General features: G+C 40.2%; 1 protein-coding gene across 1 annotated transcript in view; it reads left to right on the top strand.

Annotated features, from left to right (window-relative positions):
* The first annotated feature begins 124 nt into the window (after nucleotides 1-124).
* Nucleotides 125-24,117, top strand: part of Tbck (TBC1 domain containing kinase) — a 153,316-nt gene continuing 129,323 nt past the window's right edge. Inside the window, exons 1-3 of the mRNA XM_032897303.1 lie at nucleotides 125-373; nucleotides 4,190-4,411; nucleotides 18,346-18,418. Coding sequence (XP_032753194.1) covers nucleotides 4,219-4,411; nucleotides 18,346-18,418 — 266 coding nt within the window. The 5' untranslated portion in view covers nucleotides 125-373; nucleotides 4,190-4,218. The remainder of the gene's footprint in view (nucleotides 374-4,189; nucleotides 4,412-18,345; nucleotides 18,419-24,117) is intronic.

Below are 24,117 nucleotides of genomic sequence, written 5' to 3'. Positions count from 1 at the left end.
ACCTCTTTCTCACTCGCATCATTTTGTTGTCTGTTTGGGCAAGGGGTAGGCGGCCGGAAGTTTGGGGTCTTCCCTCGGCTTTGCGTCTCGGAGATATAACGTCATGATTAGCGGCCGACCGGAGGCGGTAGAGGGGGAGGGGGTATGCTGGGTGCTGTCACTGGAGCCAGGCGCGCGCTCACACACAAGTTCTGAGCTGTGAACCTGTTCGGCCCGCGCGGACGGAGGCGTGTCGCTCCGGCTGTCATCTTCCATGGGCGGCCTCTTGTAGACGCGCCTGAAATGCAGAACACGGCCCACTAAACACTGCCAGGCACAACCACTGCGTTTAGGAGTTCATCCCCCTAATCTCTGCGCCCCCAGATTCAGGCAGGTATTCTGGTTGTCGTAGCGTTCCTTGTGGTAGTGGGTGGGGTTTGTGGGACCTAGAAGGCAATCAGGTGCATCAGGTGACCCAGCCATTCTGCAGGAACCGGTAGAACCAACCTGTGGATCTGCTTGCTGCTGCTGTGTTTGTCTCCAAACTTCCTTCTCCGTGAAGCATAAATTCACCGAGTCTCAGAAATGCAAATACGATTTTACGTATCCCCACTACTACTCATTTTTTAAAACATTTCCAACTCACTTGAGTCATTCGTCTCCAAGCTCTTTCAGAGTTTATATTCATTGAAGGTGTGTACCATGTTTGTGGTCCTTAATAGTCTAGCAGCTACAAAAACATCGAACTTACCGTAGAAGTTTCAAAGTATCCACTGAGTTAACTCTACAAGCCAGCTCCCTGCCTACCCGGCTTTCGTCTTGCAATGTCTTACCTCATCGTTTTCATTTTTTACTCTCTTCTAGTCACCAAGTGTGAGCGTGTGTGTGTGTGTGTGTGTGTGTGTGTGTGTGTGTGTGTGTGTGTGTGTTTTCTGTTTGTGAGCTTCATGCACACCTGAGAGGTAGAGCAATACTGAAATTTGTATGCTTGCCCGTGGTTTATCTTTTTGAATCATGAACACTTGTTTGATTTTTTTTTAGCTGTATGTTACTAATATCTATAACTGAAAATCCAATATGTCATTGTAAAAACTGGATATTAAAATGTCGCGGTTATCTCTCCCCTTCCCTATGAATAAGAGCTAGTGTTTAGCTATAACTTTCTGTAATGTTGGATCTACTCAATGAAGAAGAAATTAAAATTCTAGTAGCTTTAATATTGACTTAAGCTAGCCCACAGTATCTACAAGATTCGGGGATAATGGTCATAACTAATTTCACATGAACTTTTGAGGATATGTTTTGACTTCTGTTAAGATGAGAATAGTAGTGGCTCTCTCCGTTTATCACCACAGAAAACAAATTCGCCTGTGTTACCAAGGTTGCGGGTGCATTAGTTCCAAGAGCCTGCAGGAGATTTCATTTGGCTGCCAATGAACAGAGAAGGAACCTTGTGCTCTAAAGACTTCTTGTAGGCAATTCTGAGGTCTGGATTTTGAATGGGATATGAAGTGGTGTACATCACAACTTTTCTTAAAAACAGGATGGGCATAACTGTATCTGTGGTGGAACTAATCGGTATCCTTTTTATTATAAAGAGCACACATTTATTCCAATTGTCAAGATGGTGCCCAAACCAGATTGAGGCAGTCTGGACTTTCTCTCCTGGTTAGCCATCAAATGCATGTGGCTATGGGTGCCTGGCTTTTTAAGTTTTGAAAGCAAGTGGTATCTGTAAACAAACAGCTATGAGTAATTAGCTAAAGTCTAGCCAATAGCGCTATCATTAATACCTAGTATAGTATGGGGACACCTGCATTTTTCCTTAGCAAGACTTTTACTTGTATGTTGTCAAGGTTGGCTAAGTGTATTGTTTAATCTATGTGTTGAAAACAAATGTTCACAGTAGTAGGAATTTATAATTTTTTTCTCAGTGCAGACCCACACAGTGTGCTAGATTACATTTTCTCCTTCCTTCAATGTCATGACCCATGAGCATTTTTGTAATATCAAAGATAATCCAAGTTCTTTCTTTCCCTCCAGTGGTAAGTGTGCTTGATTTTGTAGATTGTGTGTTTAGACATCTTTTTAACCTCTTCCCTTTTCAAACCCCCTTACTCAGTTTTTTGCCCTTCACGTTCTCTTTGGAGAAAAGATACATGCCTTCAGCAAGTCTTCAGTCTTCTCTGCGGCCTAGAAGCTCCCCATTCCATTCCTCTTCTCCTTGAACATATTTGCCTTAGGATTCAATGGCTTTGTTGTTAAGCAAACAATGCTTTAGTTCTTCTGGATAGCTTCTACTTGGGGTTTATTCTTATGGAATTCTTGTTTAAATTTTATTGTTTCTTTGCTTTTATTGTCTGTTCCTCTGTGGTATTAAGTTACATCCCAGAGAAATGTGTTTATAATAGGCGTGGGGGTGATACATCTTGCATGGCATCTTCAACAGTTTGACATGGATACTTTTTTCAATAGCACATGATGATATACTGGTTTTTGCTATATTGTAGCAATAAATTCTAGTGTGACTTTAATATGTAATTCCTTTTTTTTTCCTTTTTCTTTTTTTTCAGAGCTGGGGCCCGAACCCAGGGCCTTGCGTTTGCTAGGCAAGCGCTCTACCACTGAGCTAAATCCCCAACCCCAATATGTAATTCCTTGATAACCAAGGAATCTCTTTATTTTCTCATGAATCTATTGGGCATTAATCTTTGCTCTTATGACGTATTACTTTCCATTCTCTTTACACCATAATATAATGGGTGTAATATTTTCTCAGATCTCTATAGATGTAGTTGAATTTTGTTTGATTTCACATAAATTATTTCAGATGCCATCAGAGCTCTGTGTGTGTGTGTGTGTGTGTGTGTGTGTGTGTGTGTGTGTGTGTGCATGTGAGCTAATATTCATTTTTGCTCTTTATCCTGTAGTTTCTTCTAAACCACCCATGATTCTCATTGGTTCAGTATTTAGACGTCAAGTTTTGTTTTGTTCTGCTTTGGTACAGGGTTCCCACCTATCGCAGGCTGACTTTGACTCACTGCCCTAGAACTCCTAAATCCTCCTTCCTTCACCTCCCAGGTACTTGCTGACACATATTCACCACAAACAACAAACCGCGGCCGTTTGGGGTTTCGTGTACATGGAGAAGCATGCTGACTAAATCCTCGTTTTAGAGTAGCCACAGCTTACCTAGGGTGCTAACAATTCCAGAGCTGAGGGCTGCCTCCCCAAGCCTTCGCTTTCCTCCCTCCCTCCCATCCTCTCTCTGTTCCTGCTGTTTATAACAATGGTTATAATTTAGGTTCGTTTTACTCACTTGGCTTTCCTTCCACTTCCTTCTTCCTTTTCCCTTCACACTTTCTCCTTTTCCCTTTTTACCTCCTCCCTTATCTATTTGTCTTTTATATTTGGAAAATAAATGATGGTGCATAATACACTGGGGCAAACTGACTCTCCTAGTACTTCAGTATTTCACATCACCATTCTAACTTTAACTTTCTTTTGGTTTTGGCTAAGCATTGTCTGGGTTCTCAAGGGTGAAGTCCCTGAATCTGAATTGGCCCCGTTAACCATTTCCTGCTACACAATGTATACTTGCTTGATGATTTCATGATGGTGCTCTCTTGTACACACTCTATAGTCACTTCTTAAGTCATTCAACTAATAGGATAGTAGGTTAATCAAGCTTTAGGTAAGAGAGGAACTTCACTAATATGAAAATATAGTATCAGATTTCCTCAAGATTTACAAGTCACAGACACGGCCACGCACAGCATATGTGTAAGCAGGTACCTGGGAGGTGAAGGAAGGAGAATTAGGAGCTCAAGGACAGTGAGTCAAGGGCATCCTGGGATGGATGAGAGCCCTGTGTGAAAGCAGAACAAACCAAGAGCAGCAAAGCAACAGCACATCCCTCCTCGGGCACGTTTTTGATGGAATTTGAAGAGGAAATCTTTTAACTCTTCCCTTTTTTATGCTATTGAAAGTCTTCAAAATGGATTTTGAGCTGCCATATAAAATTGTACTTGGGTGTTTTCCTTTCATATGCTGTCTTTACATTTTTAAATTTCAATTTTTTTTTAATATTTGATCTCAGAGTGGCATGGCTTTGTTTTGTTTTGTTTTCCGAGTTGACTGTTAATTTTAAAGTGAGAAAATACTGGATTAATGTTAGCTCATTCTGTCATAAAATTCTCTCATTTTCTAGATCATCATAGAGGACCCAAGACTCCAAAAATGTTTCCTCTGAAGGATGCTGAAATGGGCGCCTTTACTTTCTTTGCCTCGGCTCTTCCACATGATGTTTGTGGAAGCAACGGCCTTCCTCTCACACCAAACTCCATCAAAATCTTAGGTCGCTTTCAAATCCTTAAGACCATCACCCATCCCAGACTGTGTCAATATGTGGATATTTCTAGAGGAAAGCATGGTAAGATTTTTTTCTTTTGTATATTATGTTCACTTCTTCAAGATACAGTTTGAAATACAGAGTCAATATCTACTGACAAGCAGTCATGAACTTGCTTTTTAGGCTTCAAGGTAAATTTGGCTTGAAGTGGAAGGGAGTCATTATTATCATTGTTGCAGTTGCTTTGTTACAGAACTAACGTGGTTGAAAAGCCTGTGTCTTGTGACAACAGTGTTTGGTGCATTGAGTTCCTCTGTACCTGACTTTGCTGGTAGAGACATAGAAGTACATGAAAGTTAAATCTTTATGCTTTCTGATATGCAACCATTTTTCTATAAAAACATGTTTCACATGTTTCTACCTAATGGTAAAGACCGTTATAAATACTTACTTTTTCTTTGTTTTTCTGAGAAAGTATACTAAAATATACTTGAAATTGGATAGTTCATTTTTTTAAAAAGTGTTTGCTCCAAGAACATTTGTTTTTTGTTGGCTATGAGCAGGATAATGTTTCATAATGGTAGCTCTCATATGAGTTCTTATTAGCTATCAAACAGTAGTTTGCTTATCTATAGTAGTGGTTCTCAACATTCCTAATGATGTGACCCTTTAGTATAGCTCCTCATGTTGTGCTGACCCCCAACCCTAAAATTATTTTTGTTGCTATTTCATAACTATAATTTTGCTACTGTTATGAAACATAATTTAAATATTATTGGAGATAGAGACTAAGGAAGTCTCAAGCCACTGGTCAAGAATCATTAACTTATAGCAATTAAAAATCTTCACCATACTACTGTGTGATAGGAATAATTACAGTGTTGTTTTATAGATAAGGAAATTGAGGCAGAACATGGTCCCACAGAGGAAAATACAAAACAGTAGAATACTAAGACATACAATAATGAATTGTTACTTGATAAATACTTCTAGAAGTCACTGTAAGTATATAATCAAGCCATAGCAGCATTATTCAGGCTGTTTGGTCCCTTAATGCTACTTAATACTTAGTACTACTGTATACTCTACTGTATAATTAGTATGTGGAATGTTTAGATGCTTCTAGAAAACATAGTGAGAGACATGGAGAAAATAGTGGTAAAAATAGCAATTATAGTAGATGATTATAATTGGTGTTTCATACTCACATATATATGTATAGATATGTATGTAATATAAATATACCTAGAGATATTGAAACATATGTGTAATGGCTGTTCCTGGCTGTCATCTTGACTATATCTGGAATGAACTACAACCCAGAATTGGAAGGCTCACCTGTGATCTAGATCTTGAGGCTAGAGGACAAGTTTCTGACCTGGATCTTGGTATGGAGATCTTGAGGCAAAGTGGCTATGAAAAGCTTAGGCCCAGGCAAGGTAGTGTAGACCTTTAATCCCAGGAGACTAAGGCAGGAGATCTCTGAATTCAAGGTCAGCCTGAGGCAAAACAAGTCCCAGGTCCAGGCATGGTAGTGCACACATTTAATCTGGATTACACCTGCTCCACCAGGGCCACGCCTTCTAATAGTGCCACTCCCTGGGCTGGGCATATGCAAACCATCACACTATGTTATTTTGTTAGAGCTTTTTATAGTATAAAGTTGTCTTTAATTATTGATTCAGCAAATGTTATTAGTAAAAACTACTATGATCTGGCCTGGCTTAATCTTTCCTGTGAAGACTAAGAGTTTCTTTCTGTGGGGAATATATTGGAGGGCAGAACTGAAAGAACACTGGCTGTGGAGCAGTATAGACTTACAGTAAAATCTAGGTTTCAACCCGAGGATGTCTGTCTTTAAGTAAACAATACCGCTCCATAGCCCTCACCTTCTGCCTCAGTGTTCACTGTGGAGCCCGCAGCAGTTGCACTTCTCACGTTCCAGCAGATGCCTGCCAGTGTAAAGTCAGGGAAGAACATCTTCGCTGTGACCTACAAGAGGTCTACAAATGTATGGCCCACCTAAAGAAACTGTTAGCTCTATCACTATTGCTATCTATATATCTTACTCTGCTACCTTTCTCCATAAAAGGTATCAAAGTATCTACTCTAAACCGAGGTACTTTATAATTAGTTAATTTGTGTGTGTGATTTGACCAGAACCTACTGTTATATCGTATGACAAATATAATCATTAAGAGACCTATAGTCAGGGCTACTGTGTGTGTTCCATTTGTATATTACCTGAAAGCTCGAGCTAACGTAGTGTATGAGTGCTGAACCTAATTCTGACTAGGTCTGGGAGAAAGGGTGTTTTTTATTACAGTTGACTTAAAGATAACCATAGTAGATAGTTAACAGCCATTTACAGAAAGCCCAGTAGGGCACCTCTAACTAGTTCTTTTTTTAATTGTTAAAATTAACGTTTGCTTATTATTTTCATGTGTTAAATGGTTTCAACAATATTGATGTTGGAAAATTATGGGAATTTTAGAGATTTTTTTACACCACCCAACAATGAATACATTCTCTAATTCACTGCATGCTTTACTAGTTACGTTTCACACACCCTTGCACTTCAGTTAGAGCATCTAAAGAAAGACCTTGCAGTGGCAAGATTTCCCAGTTCCACACCTCTCCAAGCAAACCCTGCTGCTGTAGTAGATTAGCTATCCAGATACATCTGGTGACTGTATTGGGTGGGACACTCTCCTCAGACCCTTACCGCCTTCCGTAGTTCCTAGAACTTCATTCTTGTTTCCTAAAGTGACTTTAGATTCTTCCCACTATATCTGAAAACTCCTTGGAGCTTTACAACCTGTAACGTAGTCTTTGTCTCTGACTAGCTTCTCCATTCCTTTAGTCAGAAGGTTAACTCATGAGTCCTAGGCCCCACCCCCACCCCACTCCAGTTTTACTTCCTCTAATTAAACCACCCCTGTTAGCACAGAAATTGGCTGTCACAGAACAGAATCCTTGGGAAGATCACTGTTACTAACATCTCTGTGAACCTCATTTGGATATGAGTATCACACAGCAATGAATCCCTTATATTCCACCCTGGTCTTCTGAAGCCAGACCAGGGCTTCAAGCACGATTCATTTTTAAAAGCCAAGGAAACATATTTAAATGAAACCAATAAAGCTTGAATATACTGATCTTATCAAGATTAATCTTTCGAGTTGAAATAACAGCAGCGTTTAGAAGTACAGTGAAGATTTTAAGTGGTAGTGTGTCCCTTTTTGGTTGGTATTGGATGTTTAGAAATGTTTCTGTGATTGCTATTGAGATGAAATAAAGGAAAACATATTTTACTACAGAGATTTGAAATTTAAGTATTGAATAAATAACATTATGAAGGGCATAGTATTATTTATTCTGTACTTATAGCCTATAAATTTCAACCTAAATGTAAGCATAGGTCAGGGTTATATCAAAGAAATGAACATGTAGGGTTTGTATGTATGAAGAGATCATGTAGCCTGGCAGTGATGTTACAAACCTCTAATGCCAGTACTCGGAGCAGAGGCAGGCTGATCTGTGAGTTCCAGGTCGGCCTGGAATATAGAGCAAGTTCTAGGACAGCCAGGACTACACAGAGAAACCATCTGTCAAAAAGCTGGAGAGGGAGGGGAGAGGGAAAGGGAGAGGGAGAGGGAGAGGGAGAGGGAGGGGGGGCAGACGGGAGGGGAGGGAGACTGATTATGTATTAGGAACAGAATCCATAATTCTTGCTAGTCCAGCCCAAACCACAGGTAATTTTTTTCAAGGAGACATTGAATTTTGGGGAAGGAGCAGTGGCTGCTGCTTTTCCAGGAAACCCTCAGCTCTGCCTATGATCATTCATCCTGTGAGTCAGGATCACCTCGGTTATTTAGGATAAGCTTCCTAAAGGGCCCTGGTTAGAAACCCAAATCCTCCATACAATTTCTTCCTAGAGTTAGCTACACTAGTGTTTGCCTGAATACCAGAGGACTGCAGTTGACCTTTAAAACTGACTATTGCAGAATCCTGGTACCACCTGGATTTGTTAATCAGTTTTCCCTTGTTGGTGTTACTGTTAAATATCATATTTTAAAAGCAATGGGCTAGTCTCTGGTGAGCTAGTCTTTATGTGAATGACAGAAATGATGCAGGAACTCTATGTTGATAGCAGACCATATTATAAGACATTCATAATTCATAGACTTTATATTAAAACATTTAAAGCTTTCTGTTTTGAACTTTTATATTTTTCTGTGACTATGCATATGCATTATGAACTGGGATGCACACATGTTCTGACATGCATGTGGAAGGTCACAGGATGATACTGTGGAGTTGGTTATGTCTCTCACACTACATGAGTTTCAGCTCATCAGGGTAACATGACAGGCCATCCCTGTAGACCCCAAGTCTCTTCTTTATTGCCTCTCTTTATTCAGCTTCTCTGTTATCTTTCCTGATTAACCTTCAATTTCTTTGAAGTGACTGAAAACACAAAGTTCTAGATAGATGTACAGTGTGAAATCTGTTAGAAATTTTGTTAGGAAAAAAGCTGATTTCCTGCTTTTCAGACATTCCTTAATGTCACATTTGTTGGTGTTAATTTTTAATATTTTTATTACTTTTAATTGCTTGTGTGTGGCAGGAGGAATCTGTGCATGTTAGTGCAGATGCCTTCAGACCCCCTGGAGTTAGAATGTGAGGCAGCTGTGAAACATGGGTGTGGGCAGTTGGAACCTAACCTGGGCCCTGTAGGAGAGGCCTGCATTCTGACTCAATGAGCCATCTCTCCAGCCTTACATACTGTTATTTATAAATAATGCCACTGTATTGCTGATTTTTATTTGGCACATTATGATTCCCAGACATTTTATTCTGTGTGGCCAGATTGTTTTTGTAACAAGTTTCTATTTTCAAACAGATCTAGAATTTTGGAATGAGTACTTCTGAGTTCTTGGAAAACATTCCTAATGGAAATACCCCTTCATTTATACTCCTTTACCTCTGTGAGAACCGCTGATGCTCTGCTGTGGGTTATAGCTCTACATTACTAAAACTGTTTACACTTCTGTAGAGTCCTGAAGCCTTGATGGACACTGAAGGTGTTTACAGAGGACGCCTGAAACATTTTAGCCTACCAGATGCTGTACAGGTCTCTATAGACAGACAGACTTATCCTATCCCCTTATAAGTGGCTGATTAATGAAATATGTATATTTTAATAAATTCTGATGTTTTGTTGTATATGAATTTCAATGCTACTAAGGTATTATATCTAGTTATAAGCATATACTTCTCCACACAGAACAAATCTGGTTAAATGATTGTTATCTTTCTAATGTTCCCATTGTGCCTTTGCTCTAATTAATTTGTTTTCTTATGGGGAGCCCACCAGAAATGACCACTCAGACATAGTTGATAACCAATGTCTCTTCCAACTGTCTGGGACTATACCAAGGTATTCAAGGACATAGATGTAGCCCTCAGAAAACCATACTCATCCTGGCCTTCAGCTCAGCAGCTTCAGAGTGGGAGGGGAGGTATGGGAGGAGGGTACAGCAGTGCTTTACATAAGCAAGCAATTTGACAGAAGCTAAGGTAAGCACTTAACTAGCTGGTAGATTTGCCCAAGCAGGCAGTTTAACGGAAGCTGAGATAAGTTAGTGAAAACATCCTCACATTAAATTCCTAGAATCGAGCTGGGTAATTTTCCATGGTATTCTCCATCAAGGAAATTATTTTTTTTAAAGTAAATGTTCTTTTTTTTTAAAGATTTATTTATTCTATATAAGTTCACTGTAGCTGTCTTCAGACACAACAGAAGAGGGCATCAGATCTCATTACAGATGGCTGTGAGCCACCATGTGGTTGCTGGGATTTGAACTTAGGACTTCTAGAAGAGCAGTCAGTGCTTTTAACCACTGAGCCATCTCTCCAGCCCAAGGAAATTCAATTTTAATTAAACTTGAAATGGCCTCAGCAAGAATACAGGATGAACACTGTCTTGCCACGCCACACTTTAACATATAATTTTAGTGTATGCCTATATGTTTTAGGTGAACTGTAGACACTAGGATTGCAGTGCCAAACAAGACCAACATGATTGCTGCTTTCACAAATTCAATTATCTTCTTTTAATTTTATTTTTCTTGGATATATTATGTATTTACATTTCATATGTTATCTCCTTCCCCCTCCCCCACCTTCCATACATCCTTCCCCCTTACCCTGCTTCTATGAGGATGCTCTCATTTCCACCCACCTACTCCAACCTTAACGCTCTGACATTACCCTACACTGGGGAAATGAGCGATCACAGGACCAAGGGCTTTTCCTCCTATTGATGCTGAACAAGGCCATCCTCTGCTACATATGTGGCTGGAGCCATGGGTCCCTCCATGTGTACTCTTTGTGTGGTGGTTTAGCCCCTGGGAGCTCTGGGTAGTATGGTTGGTTGATATTGCTGTTCTTCCTATGGGGTAGCAAACCCCTTCAACTCCTTCAGTCTTTTCTCTAATTCTTCCGTTGGGGTCCCCTTGTCCAGTCCAATGGTTAGCTGCAAGCATCTTCATCTTTATCAGTAGGGCTCTGGCAGAGCCTCTCAGGAGACACTCATATCTGGCTCCTGTCAGGAAGCACTTCTAGGCATCAGCAATAGAGAATGGGTTTGGTGAGTGCTTGTGGGATGGATCCCCAGGTGGGGCAGTCTCTGGATGACTTTTCCTTCACTCCATGCTCCACTCTTTGTCCCTGTAGTTCCTCCTATGATTATTTAGTTCTCTCTTCTAGGAAGGACTGAAGCATCCACACTTCGGTCTTCCTTCTTTTTGAGCTTTGTGTGGTTTATAAATTGTATCTTGGGTATTCCAAACTTTTGGGCTAATATCCACTTATCTGTGAATGCATATCATGTGTGTTCTTTTGTGACTGGGTTACCACACTCAGTATGATATTTTCTAGTTCCATCCATTTGCCTAAGAATTTAATGTAGTCATTGTTTTTAATAGTTAAGTAGTACTCCATTGTGTAAATGTACCACATTTTCTGTATCCATTCCTCTATTGAAGGACATATGGGTTCTTTCTAGCTTCTGGCTATTATAACTAAGGCTGCTATGAGCATAGTGGAGCATGTGTCTTTGTTATATGTTGCAGCATCCTTTTGGTGTATGCCTAGGAGTGGTATATCTGGACCACAGGTAGTACAATGTCCAATTTTCTGAGGAACCTCCAGACTGATTTTCAGAGTGGTTGTACCAGTTTAAAATCCCACCAATAATGGAGGCATGTACCTCTTTCTCCACATACTCACCAGCATTTGTTGTCACCTGAGTTTTTGATCTTAGCCATTCTGACTGGTGTGAGGTGGTATCTCAGGGTTGTTTTGATTTGCATTTCCCTGATGACTAAGGTGTTGAACATTTTTGCAGGTGCTTCTCAGCCATTTGGCATTCTCAGTTGAGAATTCTTTGTTTAGCTCTGTACCCCATTTTTTAATAGGATTATTAAATCCTATTAAATCCTATTTTCTGGAGTCTAACTACTAGAGTTCTCTGTCTATATTAGATATTAGGTCTGTATCAGATGTAGGATTGATAAAGATTTTTCCCCCGATCTGTGGGTTGCCATTTTGTCCTATTGACAGTGTCCTTTGCCTTACAGAAGCTTTACAACTTTATAAAGTCCCATTTGTGGATTCTTGATCCACATATAAGCATAAGCCATTGGTGTTCTGTTTTGGGAAAATTTCACCTGTGCCTATGTGTTCAAGGCTCTTCCCCACTTCCTCTTCAATTAGTTTCAGTGTATCTGGTTTTATGTGGAGGTCTTTAATCTACTTGGACTTGAGCTTTGTACAGGGTGATAAGAATGGATCAATTTGCATTCTTCTACATGCTGACCTCCAGTGAACCAGCACCATTTGTTGAAAATGCTATCTTTTTTCCATTGGATAGTTTTAGCTCCTTTGTCAAAGATCAAGTGATGATAGGTGTATGGGTTCATTTCTAGGTCTTCAATTCTGTTCTCTGCCTGTCTCTGTACCAATACCATGCAGTTTTTATTGCTATTGCTCTGTAATACAATACAGAGGTCAGGGATGGTGATTACCCCAGAAGTTCTTTTGTTGTTGAAAATAGTGTTTGCTATCCTGGGTTTTTTGCTTTTCCAAATGAATTTACAAATTGCCCTTTCTAATTCTATAAAGAATTGAGTTGGAATTTTGATGGGGACTGCATTGAATCTGTAGATTGCTTTTGGCAAGATGGCCATTTTTACTATATTAATCCTTCCAGTCCATTAGCATGCAAGATCTTTCCATCTTCTGAGATCTTCGATTTCTTTCTTCAGAGACTTGAAGTTCTTGTCATACAGATCTTTCACTTGCTTGGTTAGAGTCACATCAAGGTATTTTATATTATTTGTGGCTATTGTGAAGGGTGTTGTTTCCCTGATTTCTTTCTCAGCCTGTCTATCCTTTGAATAGACAAAAGCTACTGATTTGTTTGAGTTAATTTTATACCCCGACACTCTGCTGAAGTTCTATGGTGGAATTTTGAGGGTCACTTAAGTACACTATCATATCATCTGCAAATAGTGATATTTTGACTTCTTCCTTTATAATTTGTATCCCTTTGACCTCTTTTTGTTGTTTAATTGCTCTGCTAAGACTTCAAGTACTATATCGAATAAGTAGGGAGAGTGGGCAGCCTTGTCTAGTCCCTGATTTTAGTGGGATTGCTTCATGTTTCTCTCCATTTAGTTTGATGTTGGCTACTGGTTTGCTCTATATGGCTTTTACTATGTTTAGATATGGGCCTTGAATTCCTGATCTTTAACTACTTTTATCATAAAGGGGTGTTGAATTTTGTCACATGCTTTCTCAGCATATAATGAAATGATCATGTGTTTTTTTTCCTTGAGTTTGTTTATATAGTGGATTACACTGATGGGTTTCCATATATTGAACCATCCCTGCATCCCTGGGATAAAGCCTACTTGATCATGGTGAATGATCATTTTGATGTGTTCTTGGATTCGGTTTGTAAGAATTTTATTGAGTATTTTTGCATCACTATTCATGAGGGAAACTGGTCTGAAGTTCTCTCTCTTTCTTGGGTCTTTGTGTGGTTCCTCAGTTTCTGTTGTTATGTCTCCCTTCTCATTTCTGATTTTGTTAATTTGGATAATGTCTTTGTTCCCTCTTGTTAGGCTGGCTATGGGTTTATCTCTCTTTTTGATTTTCTCAAAGACCCAGCTTCTGGTTTGTTGATTCTTTGTATATTTCTTTTTGTTTCTACTTGACTGATTTCAGCCCTGAGTTTGATTATTTCCTGCCATGTGCTCCTCTTGGTGTATTTGCTTCTTTTTATTCTAGTGCTTTTAGGTGTGCTGTCAAGCTGTTAGTGTATGCTGTCTCCAGTTTCTTTTGGAGGCACTCAGAGCTATGAGTTTTCCTCTTAGCACTGCTTTCATTGTGTCCCATAAGTTTGTGTATGTTGTGCCTTCATTTTCATTAAATTCTAAAAAGTCTTTAATTTCTTTACTTCTTCCTTGACCAAGTTATCATTGAATAGAGCATTGTTCAGCTTCCATGTTTATGTGGACTTTCTGTTGTTATTGAAAACCAGCCTTAGTCCATGGTGATCTGATAGGATACATGGCATTATTTCAATCTCCTTTTATCTATTGAGGTTTGTTTTGTAATCAATTATATGGTCAGTTTTGGAGAAGGTACCATGAGGTACTGAAAGAAGGTACATTCTCTTGTTTAGGATGAAATGTTTCATAGATGTCTGTTAAACCATTTAGTTCATAACTTCTGTTAGTTTCACTGTGTCTCTGTTTAGTTTCTGTGTCCATGATCTATCCATTGATGAGAGTGGTGTGTTGAAGCTCCTACTATTATTGTGTATGGTGCAGTGTATGCTTTGAGCTTTAGTAAAGTTTCTTTTATGAATTGGATGCCCTTGCATTTGGAGACTAGATGTTCAGAATTGAGAGTTCATCTTGGTAGATTTTTTCTTTGATGAGTATGAAGTGTACTTCCTTATTTTTTTTGATAACTTTTGGTTGAAAGTCTATTTTATTTGATGTTAGAATGGCTACTCCAGCTTGTTTCTTGGGACCATTTGCTTGGAAAGTTGTTTTCTAGCCTTTAACTCTGAGGTACAGTCTTTGACACTGGAGTGTGTTTCCTGTATGCAGCAAAATGCTGGGTCCTCTTTACGTATCCAGTCTGTTAGTCTATGTCTTTTTATTGGGGCAATTGAGTTCATTGTTGTTAAGAGATTAAGGAATAATGATTGTTTTCTGTTATTTTTGTTGTTAGAGTTAGGATCATGTTTGTATGGCTTTCTTCTTTTGGGTTTGTTGCAAGATTACGTTCTTGCTTTTTCTAGGGTGTAGTTACCCACTTTGTGTTGGAGTTTTCCGTCTATTATCCTTTGTAGGGCTGGATTTATAGAAAGATATTGTGTAAATTTGGTTTTGTCATGGAATATCTTGATTTCTCTATCTATGGCAATGGCGAGTTTAGCTAGATATAGTAGCCTGGGCTGGCATTTGTGTTCTCTTAGGATCTGTATGACATCTGTCCAGGATCTTCTGGCTTTCATAGTCTCTGGTGAGAAGTCTGGTATAATTCTGATAGGTCTGCCTTTATATGTTACTTGACTTTTTCCCTTACTGTTTTTAATAGTCTCTCTTTTTTGTGTATTTGGTGTTTTGACTATTATGTGACAAGCGGAATTTCTTTTCTGGTCCAATCTGTTTGGAGTTCTGTAGGCTTCTTGTCTGTTTATGGGCATCTCTTTCTTTAGGTTAGGGGAGTTTTCTTGAAGATATTTACTGGCCCTTTATGTTAGGTATCTTCGTTCTTTTCTATACCTATTATTCTTAGTTTTGGACTTTTTATTGTGCCCTGGATTTCCTGGATGTTTTGGGTTAGGAGCTTTTTGCGTTTTTACATTACCTTTGATTGTTGTGTTGATGTTTTCTATGGTGTCTTCTGCCTCTGAGATTCTCTCTTCAATCTCTTGTTAGTCTGTTGGTGATGCTTGCCTCACCTCTATGACTTCTGATCTTTTTCCTAGGTTTTCTATCTCCAGGGTTGTCTCCCTTTGTGTTTTCTTTATTGTTTCTATTTCCATTTTTAAATCCTCGATGATTTTGTTCAATTTCTTCACCTGTTTGGTTGTGTTTTGCTATAATTGTGTTTCCTCTTTAAGGGCTTCTACTTGGATACCTGTGTTCTCTTGTATTCTTTAAGCGAGTTATTTATGTCTTTCTTAAAGTCCTCTATCAACATTGTGAGATGTGATTTTTAAATTCAAATCTTGCTTTCCCAGTTTATTGGGATTTCCAGTGTTTGCTGTGGTGGAAGAATTGGGTTCTGGTGATGCCAAGTAGTCTGGTTTCTGGTGCTTAGATTCTTGCACTTGCCTCTCACCATCTGGTTATCTCTGATGTTATTTGGTCTTGCTATCTCTGACTGGAGCTTGTCCCTCCTGTGGGCCTGTGGGCCTGTGGGCCTGTGGGCCTGTGGGCCTGTGAGCATCTTTGGAGTGAGAGCACTCCTGGCAGATCAGCTCTCTGTTGGGACAGACTTAGCTCTGAGCACAGATGGAGACCTGAAGGGTCCTATCTTAGGCCACCCTGAGGCTTCAATACCCTGTATGCTCCTGGTGTGTCTCTCCTTGGACAGTCAATAAGTAGAAAGCGATGTTTCGCCTGTGGGCTGTGGGCTTAGGGAGAGAGCTCCTGGCAGATCAGCTCTCTGCAGGCAGGTTTTGTATCCAAGCCCTGTGGGACAGTCCTACCTCTGGGCACATAGGAAGACTGGAAACCAAATTATATTATCTAAATAGAGAAGCATGGCACTAAGTAAAAATGGATGCGGTGTTAGTGATTCAATGGAGAGGCGTAGAATATGTTATAAGAGTAGGGACTCAGTTCTGAGGGACCAGAAATCTCTTGAGGAAGTCATGTTTACTGAGGCCTGAATCTTGAATAATAGTGAAAGCTAACATTGCTGGCTCTGTGCTTGAAGCTATTTTCTGTCCTGTTTGTATGTGAATTCATTTTACCCTCATCCGTGTTGTGAGGTGGATTTTTTTTTTCCTTTTTAGAAGAAACCGGCATTGAGAGATTAGTAAATTTCATTTCCCAAGATCATGTGCTAATAGAGTAGAAAAGTTAACATTTGAGCCTTGGAAAAATAGTCTGTTTTATTTTTTTATTTTTTATTTTTTTGTTTGGGTGTGTGTGTGTGTGTGTGTGTGTGTGTGTGTGTGTGTGTGTACACTGTCATTGTCTTTAGACACACCAGAAGAGAGCATCAGATCCCATGGCAGATGGTTGTGAGCCACCATGTGGTTGCTGGGAATTGAACTCAGGACCTCTGGAAGAGCAGTCAGTGCTCTTAAGGGCTAAGCCATCTCTCCAGCTCAAATAGTCTGTTTTAAAGAGTATATCACATGACAGGAAATGAGAAGCTGAGATGGGGGCTGGGAAAATGGCTGAGTAGAAAAGGTGACAAACCTGAGTGGGATCCCTGGAGCCCACGTAATGGAAGGAGAGAGCCAACTTCGCCAAGTTGTTCTCTGACCTCCAAGTGCACCCCGGCGTGGTCACACAGACGTGACACACAGAACATAGAATATGTCCTTTTAAAGGCTGTCGAGCTGGCTCAACAGATACAGCATTTGCCACCGAGCCTGACACCCTTAATCTGACTCTTAGGACCCACAGGGTGAAAGGAAAAAACTCATTCCTGCAAATTCCTCTAACTTCCACATGTACATGATGCCCTGAGTGAGAGTGGGTGTGAGTACACGCAGACACACACACACACACACACACACACACACACACACACACACACACCATTAAATAAATGTGATACAAAAGTTCTTTTAGTAGATTGAGATGAGTTGGGCAGTGGTCGCACATTCCTTAATCCTAGCACCTGGGAGGCAGGTGATAGCCTGCTCTACAGAGCAAATTGCAGGACAGCTAGGGATACACATAGAACCCTGACTCCAAACTGAGCAAACAACAAAAGCCAAACCACCACCACCAACAACAACAACAAAGGTATAGATGAAGAGTGTTTCAGACATGGGAATCCAAGCGTATTTCCACAAAGGATGAGAATGCTCAAACTCTGAATAAATAGTAGAAACTAGGAAACGAATTTCTTATTCTGATTTACTATCTTTTCACTTGTGATTTAGGGTGAAAATATGTGGGAGGAGGCCTCTAATTATGTGAAAGGAGCAGTTAAGAGATTGTTATGGAAACCTAGAGATAGTGCTGGCTTAGACCCAGATGGCAGTGGATGGAAGCAGTTGAGGGATACAAATAGCAGACTCTGTGTGGGGTTTGAGGAAGGAAAGATGTATATGTTGTTTGTCTCTCTTGAGTTGCAGGTGGTATTTCTGGTTTGTTTGCTTAGACACGGGTCTGTTATATCCCAGGTTGGCCTCTAACTTGCTATGTCCTTAAGGGTGACCTTGGAAGTCCTTGTCTCCCCTTCAACCTTTCAGTGCTGGAATTCCGGGCATGTGTCGCCACCCTGGTTTATGGAGTGCTGGTGATTCAGGGCAGGGCTTTGTGCATTCTAGGAGAGCATCTGACCTTCAAGGCCAGCTGGCTAGTGAGTCCTGTACTGAAGCCAAAGGTGGGCTCTTGCTGCCTGCCAAGAGAGTTCCAGACTAGAGATAAAATGTGGGAGCTCTGCATCCTTAGCACTAAGTAGTAGATGAGGAGAAAACACCATCAGAAGACTGATGAATTGTGTGTAGAAGATGGGGAGCATTTCAGTTTGGGTAGATGGGGTGCTGACATAAAGGAGAGACTGAGAGGAAGCGGCCAGATAGACGTTAGGAAGACTAGCCACACATGCACACGACGAAGACAGATAGTGCTTAAATATTGTTCTTGTGCTGTATGTAGGTAACTTTAGAGGGATATATGTTCTTGTTTGTACCGTGTATTAATTATAAGGCGGATTTGCTTTGTTTTTCTCAGAGAGACTGGTGGTGGTGGCAGAGCACTGTGAGCGGAGTTTGGAAGACCTTCTACGGGAAAGGAGACCTGCAAGGTACTGCAGAACATGTGACGAAGACACGAGAAGTGGAAAGTGGCAAACAAAGAGGCATTGACTAGAAACTGAAGGGCCCTGGTCCCTTTGCTATTCCATGATTATAACATTCAGTACAGGTCCTTACTCTAGGAGCTTTGATTCACAGCGTTCATAGAAATTCAATGCTAGCGTTCTGCAAAGCACTTGAGAAGATTTATCCGTGTGAGAGCTCTGACAACTTAGTTCTAAGGATTTATTCCACCAGCCAGGAACCCTTTCCTGAACGGGGCCATGGCAGCTTCTCAGTGTACACTGGTAGCCCCAGGAGAAGAGTGAACCTTGTTAAGTAATTACATGTTGAGGATGAGACAGTAATCCTGAGTTGGGTAGAACTTAATGATAAAGTATAATTCAGTTATTTCAGTGACTCAATAAATTTATGTTGTCTTAGACAGACTAGTGTTATTTAGTTTTTTTAATTACAAGTACACTATTAAACAGTTTTTCATGGATTTACTCAAAATTATCTTCGTAATTTTCTACTTCATCCCTCTGAACCTGTGGAGTTCTCAAACATAGTGGCAAGGGACAGGGGAGGGTACACAAGGAAAAACTCCAAACTATCTTGAGTTCAAGGTCACTTATTTCAAAAAAAGAAACACCAAATACAAAGGTGGTCGGCCTGAAGCTCCTTTCAGTGGAATTAGAGTCCTGCAGCAAAGTGCAGAAGAGACTGGTTCTAGGTGCTCGGGTTAGAGGCTGCCTTCTCTGGGTTCTGATTGCCAGCAGCCTGGTACTCAGCAGACAGTGAAAACCTCAGCTCTAAGCGGCAGCAGTAGCAGGGAAGTGGAGCTTCTGGATAAGCCTCATATGTTAGATTCTGAAGCTCCACTCATGGGTAACATTAGAGTTCTTGGGCTTAAGGTGTAGACTCCTCGGTGTCTGACAGAGGCCAGTTACAGATCTCCAGTGCCTTGTAAGGCGTGGCTGCTGTCTTGGTTGGTTCTGCTAACCACCGGGGCCACACTCTTGTCTGTTGTCCTTCTCAGACTTCCCTGTATTCCATCTCTGCCCTCACAGCTCTCAGGGTCTCTTTACTCTTCCTCTTAGTGCTGCTGCTTTGGTTTGGTCTGTTGCTCTCTCATCCCCATACTCCCAGTCAGTTTGCTTACAGCAATCAAAAGTAGGCCAAATAAAAACCAAAACCAAAGAAACAAAATTGAGAGAAGTCTTTGCTGGGCTTAATGTTGCACTACTAGGAGCCAAGCCGGAGGCATCCCTAGCTGACTCCAGAGCTGAGCCAAGTTGACTCATCAGTAGAATCAATGTGGTATGACAGATGTTTGTATCACTCACGGTACAGTCCTTTGTGCAAATCAAAGATTGTGCTTCTAGCAATTACAAAAGTGCTGGGCGGCTAGGAAAGCTGCTCCCTTCTGGACTGGCTGAAAACAGCTGTTCAAGCTATTTAAGTTCACTGAAGCTTGTCTTCTCTAGACTTGTACTTCCTCAGGCTCATGGATGGCTGCAGTGGACCTGTCTGGAGCTTGAATTCAGCCATGGTTGTAGTAGTCCTCTGCAGCTACTCTAGGGATGTCCTCAGAGTAATTGCAAAGTATCCAAAATAGCAAGGTTGCCTTGAGAGCTCTCCACCCTTTGCATGGGTTGCCACTATAAGACAAGAGTGCCACTCAGGCCTGAGCCTGTTCCTGACTGGTTTAAACATTGACAGAAAGCATCATCAACTCCTGTGGTTAAATTCATCCCTAATATTTTGTTTTGATATCGAGTATTTATGAAATTGTATTTTATTTTTCATTTCCTATTGCTCATATCAAAACAATATAAGTGAATATTTTTCAATAAAGGCTTTCTTTCTGTGGCCCCATTAGAGAACGTTCATTGTTAGTTCAAATAGTTCCTTTGAAGATTTTCTAATTAGGAAACCATATTATCATTAACTAAAATATGTTTACATTCCGTTCTAAAAAAGTCATTATAGTTTTTTCTTGATATTGATCCAATTTCACAAAATTGTACTTTTGCTGGAAAGTATCTGTATTATTGTAATGTAAATATTCATTGGTTTCAAATATTAGGGAGCACTGTTCAGCATTATGTGATTATGTGTAATATTTACAGTAATGCTTTCATAGATGCCTTTTTAGAAGATTTTTTTATGGCAGAATAAAGGATTTTAGTGTGTTTGTACTGTGATAATAAATTATTTAGGAAAAAGAATGACATAAATACCCATACTTATTGAAGGGGTATTTTTCTTTATTCTCAGAGATATACTAAAACACGGTTTGGTTGATTGTTTTATGTCAGGAAAGTTGGGGAGTACAGATTTATAGAATTACAAGTAGGAATTATAAGAATTATAAATTCTTAATTTATAAAAATGCTCACGTTTACTGTAACAGAATGGTATTACCTGTTCTTCACAGGCACTGGTGTTTGAAGGTGAAATGGAGCAGGTGGATCGTGTGTCTTTTGATCAGGCAGTGCTCACATTTTCTGATCACTGATTGTTAGCTGCTGTTTATTACATATTTATCACCGTGTAAATTTACAGAGTGAAGCAAGTTACAGTGGGAACATTCTCCGACTGTAGCAGATCAATTCTGGAGTCTCCTGTTGTCAAACCAGACTGATTTTCCTCTGTACTTTTACCTTAGCAAGTTAATTATTTGTTGAGAAAAGTTACCTAGTGTTCAGGTTAGAAAGTTAATTTCTTATTGTTTCTTTCTCATTGCCAATTAGTAACATTCAAATTTTACAACATTCAGCTAGTTATTTTAAAATAAAAGGTAAGTTGTATGTCCAACCTAGCAACTTAGACACAAGGATGCATTTTTATACCTTCTACAAATATTTTTGATAGTTAATTTGTCAAAGTTTAATTTCAAAATGTGAATCTGAGGAAAAATGAGTTACTAAATTTAGCTTAATTACCTGAGTTCAGTAGTCAAAGAAGTTTTTCTCTTTCAGTTTAAAAACTATTTTCTGTGGGATTTAGAGGTGCATCACTGGTTAAAAACTGGTGCTGCCTTTGCGAAGGATGCAGGATCAGTTTCCAGGTCCCGTGGGTGGCTCAAGACTATTTATAAGTCTCGCTCTGGACACCCTGGGCATCTGTGCTCACATGTAAACATACCCACCTATAGGTACACATATCACATAATTTTTAAAAATTAAATCTTAACTTCCAAATATATTTGCATACCATTAAAAACACCCTGTCCTCTAATGCTGAATTTAAAAACTAATAAATATTGAAAAGTTGTACATTGAAGAACCTTTTAATTTTGAGAGTACAAGAGAGGCTCTTTAAAGACAAACAGATTATATATTTGCAATATTATTTGAGCATAATCCCCACTGGTTTTTTTTCTCTCTGCTTTTTTGTTTGTTTTTGTTTTTGTTTTTGTTTGTTTGGGTTTTTTTTTTTACATCATACAGTAGCTAACTATAATTTATCTGTTTCCTCTCCATTAACGTTTTTCCTCAGGCTGACACCAAGACAACTGAACCAAAGGAAAATGTATATGGAAAGGATTAGGATTTTATAAGGTGAAAAAGCATGTTGAATTTATACAGTCTAGAATTGTTTCCTCCTTGGTTTGCTGACAGTATGTGTGTTTTGGCTTATATAGTAACCTTTAGAAATATCATGGATCATTGATTTGAGGAAATAGCATGTGTGGTTTTAGTTAACACTTCTATCTGAATGATTTCCAAATCTATCTCGGCAGCCCTGACCTCTGGTTCTCTTGCCTGGCCTCTTTTCTTGCAATCTGATAGGATCTGTTCTTGGAAACGTTGCAGATAGCTGAGGGGATTGGTGGTTTCTTTGTCAAGTTAACAGAATTTAAAGTCACCTGGGATGAGGGCCTCTGAGAATGTGTGCCGGTTTATCGTAATTCTGATAATTGATGTAGGAGGACACACTCCTGTGAGTGACACCATTCCCTGGGCTTGGGGACCTGGACTTTATAGTTCTAGCACACATGCTTTAATTCACTGCTCTCTGCTTTTGGTTATGGTTGTAACATGGCCAGCTCTCTCAGGCTCTGTCACTGTGACTTCCTGCCATGATGGACTAAAATTTAAAATTGGGTATCAGAAAAACTCCTCCTTTCAGTTGCTGGTGTCAGAGTGTTTTGTCACCGTGTCAGAAAATGAGACTAAGACTCTCTTCAAAAGCTTATCTTACAATTTACCCAAGTACTGCAAGATTATGTATTAGTCGTTATGCCAGTGCTTATTCCTACTGCCTCCAGGAAATAGCTGTTCCAGCTGGTTGCCACGTGTTTAAACTAATGGCTGTCTCCTAATACAAAATGCATTTACTCAACTTCAAAAATATCAACGTTGGGCTGGAGAGGTGGCTCAGTGGTTAAGAGCACCGACTGCTCTTCCAGAGGTCCTGAGTTCAAATCCCAGCAACCACATGGTGGCTCACAACCACCCGTAATGGAATCCGATGCCCTCTTCTGGTGTGTCTGAAGACAGCTACAGTGTACTCATATACAAAATAAATAAATAAATCTTTAAAAAAAAAAAATATCAACGTTTTACTGCTAAAACAGAATCTCTTCTGAGACTCCAGACTGTGCGCCCCATCCAAAAAGTATTTCTAAGTTACTTTCTTCTATAAACTGTCAGAGTAAGTAAACCAAAGAGAAATGATAGGAAACTAGCAAGGAAGCCTTAGACTAAAGCAAGACTGAGGCACAGCTGGACAAGCATTAGACCCTGTAGCTCCGTCTGGCTTTGACGCCTCCTTGTAACATTAATCATTGGCCAATAGACTGGGTTGCTGTGCCCCTGGTCTCCCCACCAGCAGCATGCATGCACTCTCTTGCATTGACTTTACTGGATACCTAGAGCTTTCTTTGGAAAATGCCCCACATTACTGGCATGTTTAGCATCTTGCTGAGGTCTGCATAGCACCATAAGTTTGGCCTTCATAGCTTCCCATAATAGCCTCTCAGGGCCTCGTTGTGAGGAGTATAAGTGCCATACTTTATCTGGTGCCACTAGCTTTTCTTCTGGATCCTCAGTATAAACTTCCATGACCCCCTTACTCTTGCATTCTGTATGCCTACGCGAGTTACACCGTAGGATGACAGCAAAGTTTGCTGCTGCTGCCACTGCTGTTGAAGATGCATTCTGGCCCCTTAGACCATTGCTGTGGCACCATGAGCATCTTAGAAAATACTTTGCTAGGCAACTGTTTTCTAGTAGTCTGCCATGAAAGCTCTGTTTTCAGGCACCGTCCTTTCACATGAATGTTCTTTACATGGGTGTCCTGTCTTATGCCCCAGATCTGTATGTGGGTGAGATCCTATTCTCAAGGAGCCTTTCCAGTGTTCTCCTGCAAAGTGTAGAGGAAGCGTGTGAGTTCTCTCTAATGGGGCTTTAACCCCTGCAGCTGCTCTGTCCGCATCCCCTCGTCTGTGGCTGTCAGTTGCCTCATATTCATTTCCTCGCCAGACTGCACATTTTTGCCATCTTCGGCTCCTCTTTCAGCTCTCCTTTCTAAACTTGCTGTGTCTGTAAATCTGGCTAGATGGCCGTGAGTCTAGTCACACCACAGCCTGAGTGCTATCTAGTCTCCAAACAAGTAGTGCACTTCTCTTTAATCCAGCCTTACCCAGGTCCTCAGCACAGGCCAGCAAGCATCCAGATGATTTGCCAGCGATGAGTGG

Source organism: Rattus rattus, chromosome 3 (assembly GCF_011064425.1).
Source record: "Rattus rattus isolate New Zealand chromosome 3, Rrattus_CSIRO_v1, whole genome shotgun sequence".
Lineage (NCBI taxonomy): Eukaryota > Metazoa > Chordata > Mammalia > Rodentia > Muridae > Rattus > Rattus rattus.
This window is presented reverse-complemented; position numbering and strand designations above follow the sequence as displayed.